We start from the raw sequence: 3,869 nt of genomic DNA, 5'->3' as shown, positions 1-3,869 counted from the left end.
TAGTAACGGACTCGCGTGTTGGCTTCGTCGCACTGGCAGAGGTGATATCCAACGGCGATGAACGACGTGTTGACGGCAAGAATGACGGGGGAGGGGGAATCATAATTAAAGGCTCGGAGTGCGGGGGATGAGAGTAGTGCGTCCTTGAGGTCTTCCTGCGCTGCGATTTGCTCCGGACCGAACTCGAACTTGACGTCCTTCCTCGTGAGGCGTACGAGCGCGTCGGCACGGTGAGCAAAATTACGGATGAAGATTCGAACGACGCTGATGGTCCCGAGGAACGCTCGAACGTCAGATAGAGTAGCGCATGGACCCCAGTTGCGTATCGCTGCAACACGAGAGTCATCGGGGAGGCGTCCTCGAGGAGTGCAGCGATGTCCTACCACCATGATTTCTCGAGCAATGAGGACGCTCTTGACTCCTGAGAAGGTACCTCCGGCGTAGCGCATTCGAGTGACTACGCGGTTCATGTTCTCGAAATGCTCCCATACGAAGTGTCGAATGCCGCGGTTCGCAGGGAGTCGTTCGTCATCGTAGTCGGATTCGGGACCCTTGACGGGAACATCGTCGACGTAGGGCACCGTAACGTGCAGAATCTCGGGCTGGAGGATATAGGTGACATCGTCGTGGAAGATCGGGACTGAGTTCGTCCAACCCATCGGGAGTGTTACCAAGCACATGGCTCCGTAGGGTGTCTGGAACGTCATTAGATCTCTCGAAGACTCGGCGATGAGTCATTCGTCGTAGCCGACGTAGAGGTCCAGCATGCCGCCGCATGGTCTTCCTCCGAATTGTTCTGCGAGATATTCGGGCATCGGCGGTACACCGGAATGTTGGATCGTAACTGCATTGAGGGGCTCGAGGGAATGGACGAGTCGAAGCGATTTACCGTCCTTCTTGACGACACAGAACCACCGCGATCGATACGATGAGTTCGATGGCTCGTAGACTCCGGCGGCGATCTTTCGCTTGATCACCGCGCAGACCTCGTTGTAGATCCCGGGCGGAATGGGGATATTCTTTTGCACCCAGGGCGTGTGAGGAACGACGGGGAAATCGACGGGGGGGAAGTACTCGGGCTTGAAGCATCCATGCTCGTCGTCGGTCCATGTGAAGGCTTCGTTGTGCAGGCACATGAAGTGGTGGAGGACTCGACGCTCTTCGGGAAGTAGGAAGTCGCCGTCGTGAAGCTTATCGGTTGCTTCGAAGCGTTCAAGGGTGTACCGACCGGTAGGTTTGAATGGCGGGGGTTCGGTCGAAAGCTTAGGCATGATGGAGAGAGGGTCACCCTTGATGTCTCGAAGTATTCGAAATTGTTCGGGGACGGCACCAAGGACGGGTCGGGTTTTGAGAGCGACAGGCTTGTACTTTTTCTTTGTCACGGCGAGGATCTTGTGCGTTGAAGGGGTAGAAGTCGATGTCGTCGAAGGAAAGGGAAGGATCGAGTTGGAAAGCTGCGAGATGGACTTCGTCGGAGGGGGAACTGGGGGAGTCGAAGCCAACGGAGCTGAAAATAGAAGAGTCGATGCCCACGTCGAAGCGTTCGACGGGGTGGTATTAGCAGCAGTAGTGTCCGAAGTGTAAAGAGACTGCAAATATGATAAGACGGAGGTGCATGCGGAGAGGTACAGCGACGAAACAGCGTTCGGAATCGAGGAATCAATAGGAGAGACGAAGGAAATACTTGGTGTTACCCCATCGTAGTCGATGACTAGCGCGGCTTCTCCTTGATCATGGGGAATCAATTCCTCGAAGCTAGAAAATGCGATTTGCGACACCCGACAGGATGCTGCCGGCTTCGCGATCTTCCTCGTGCGTACGTCGGAATCGTGACGGTTTCGCCGGTGTTCGGACAGAGGATTGTAATGGTCTGGTTCTCGTCGGCAAAGTTCTTGACGACGCTCTGTGTGAGCACATCGAAGGGTCGGCCGAGGAGGATGTCGTATGCTGCGTTTCGAATGACGTGAGCCTGGAGATACAATACGATCTCACCGATGCGGAAGGGAACGTTTTGAATGAGTCCTAGTGATCGGTCCACCTCGCTGTTCGCCGATTGCATGTTCAGCTGGATAGTAGGATCGAAGAGGAGGTTGAGGCCCAGACAGACCTCTTCCGACATGGCGACGATCTGCGAACCGGGGTCGACGATGCATTCAATCTGCTCTTTGTTGTCGACCAACGCGATGATCGAACGAATCGCGTTCGAATCGCGTGCGATGGTGAATTCTGCGGGGTGCTCGCCGTGAGGGATGTGCTTCAGATAGGTTTCATATGGGTCGGGGACGATTGTAGCACCGGGTTCCAACGTTGCACCTGAACACGAGAGCTGGTTGACGGCCGTGACCTCGTCGGCGCCGATTTCTACGATGTGGGCCGACGCGACGGGTTCCGTCGAGACTCGCTTAGGGGTGACGGCGTCGCAGTACTTGGTTCGAACGTCGGGCGCGATTGACAGCAACTCTTCTGGGGTCAGCGTGACGAACTGCGACTTCATTGAATGCTGGAAGATTTCCTTGGCGAGCTTCGGCTGGATAACGGGGACGATGGTCTTGTACGCTGGTTCCTTGCCCTTGTCGTTCGAGGGCTTCGGCGGAGTTGCGAAGTTTCGAACGTTCGGTGGGGCGTAGGTTGCGTCGCGAGCGCTTGCGAAGGGGTGTACTGGTGGTGCTGGGGAAGCGGACGTAGTAATAGGTTGAGATGTGGATTGCGTAGGCGGGGTAGAAGACGACGCGGGTGGTGCTGCTGGTATCGTCGAAGGCGGGGCCGTGCTTGTTGAAGTGCTCGAGGGCGCCGCCACTCCCTTCGATGTACCAGATCCCAAGGCTTCCGCGCTCTTCGGGACGGCTGGCATCGTGGGCTTCTTCCGCTGTAGAATCTCGACGCTGTCGAAGACCTGAAGCTGAAGGAGTTCTCGCTCGAGCGCCTCGATCCTGCTGCTGGTGTTGAGCGTGAAGGTTTGCATAGTCGAGCGATCGTCGATCTCAAAGAGCATCGTCGGAGCGGTGATAGGCGCCAAGCCCCTCTGGGCCCCGATTCACCTCTTTTCGGCACTCGCATCCCGCCCGGTACTTCGACTCAGTCTCCCAACACTTCGATTTCGCCTTCGACACTCTTCGACACCTTCGACGGTGCGCGACGCTTACTCGAAGCTCGGCACGGTCTTCCCGATGCCTCGTGCGTAGATCTCGGAACGTCTTCCACATTCGGCGAACAATAGGGCCACTTGACGCCACTCGGCCAAGCGCGCGCATCGCTCCATGCCACACCGACGTAGCCGGTCTTTCCTGATTAGGTATCGAACCTCGCGGCATGCCTTCACGACGGCTACCGGTCCGAAGTGTCTTGCATGTTTCTCTTCATCTCCGCGTTCGGCATGACGTCACTCTACCGATGGACTTGGTATGTGCCCCTCGGTGAGGCAGCTTCTTGAGGAACAATGCAAAGCCCCTTGTACCAGTGTGCCACTCTCGAATAGTTGTAGCGTCCTGTGTAGTATAAAATCTGTCGTACTTCTCTCTAAAAATACAAGATCCGTTTCCCCTCTCGAGTTCAGAGCTCATAAGTCGAGTTCGCCCCGCGTCTAAGCTCTCAACTATGTCACTTTGTCCCTCACTGCGTAACCTCGAAACCTCGTCCACCGTGTTTACTCGTCGATACCGTCTCGACGAACCCTTCGACTTCGACGATTGTTGAAGAAACTGCGAACCGCGTCCTAGCTAAGTCCCCCCCCTTCAAGTCGTGTCCCTTCCTTCTACGATACATCAAAGAGCTCTGCCGAGCTTCGATCGTCTCCACTAACCACCCCCAGCTTCCGAGTAGCTTCGACGACGTGTCGAAGCCACCGTCGTACCTTTCCCGTTAGTCGTAAC

General features: G+C 56.1%; 1 protein-coding gene across 1 annotated transcript; it reads right to left on the bottom strand.

Moving 5' to 3' along the window:
- Window positions 1-1,755: 1,755 nt before the first annotated feature.
- On the bottom strand, window positions 1,756-2,992 carry POSPLADRAFT_1153654 (hypothetical protein; the record flags this gene model as incomplete). Its single annotated transcript, XM_024486761.1, has 2 exons — window positions 1,756-1,789; window positions 1,821-2,992. 2 exons carry the CDS (start codon window positions 2,990-2,992, stop codon window positions 1,756-1,758), a joined length of 1,206 nt encoding a protein of 401 aa, XP_024335326.1.
- Between the last annotated feature and the right edge of the window lie 877 nt (window positions 2,993-3,869).

Source organism: Postia placenta, assembly GCF_002117355.1.
Source record: "Postia placenta MAD-698-R-SB12 unplaced genomic scaffold POSPLAscaffold_14, whole genome shotgun sequence".
In the NCBI taxonomy this organism is placed as follows: Eukaryota; Fungi; Basidiomycota; class Agaricomycetes; order Polyporales; family Adustoporiaceae; genus Rhodonia; species Rhodonia placenta.
The sequence above is the reverse complement of the archived record's forward strand: the minus strand, read 5'-3'. Positions and strand labels throughout refer to the sequence as shown.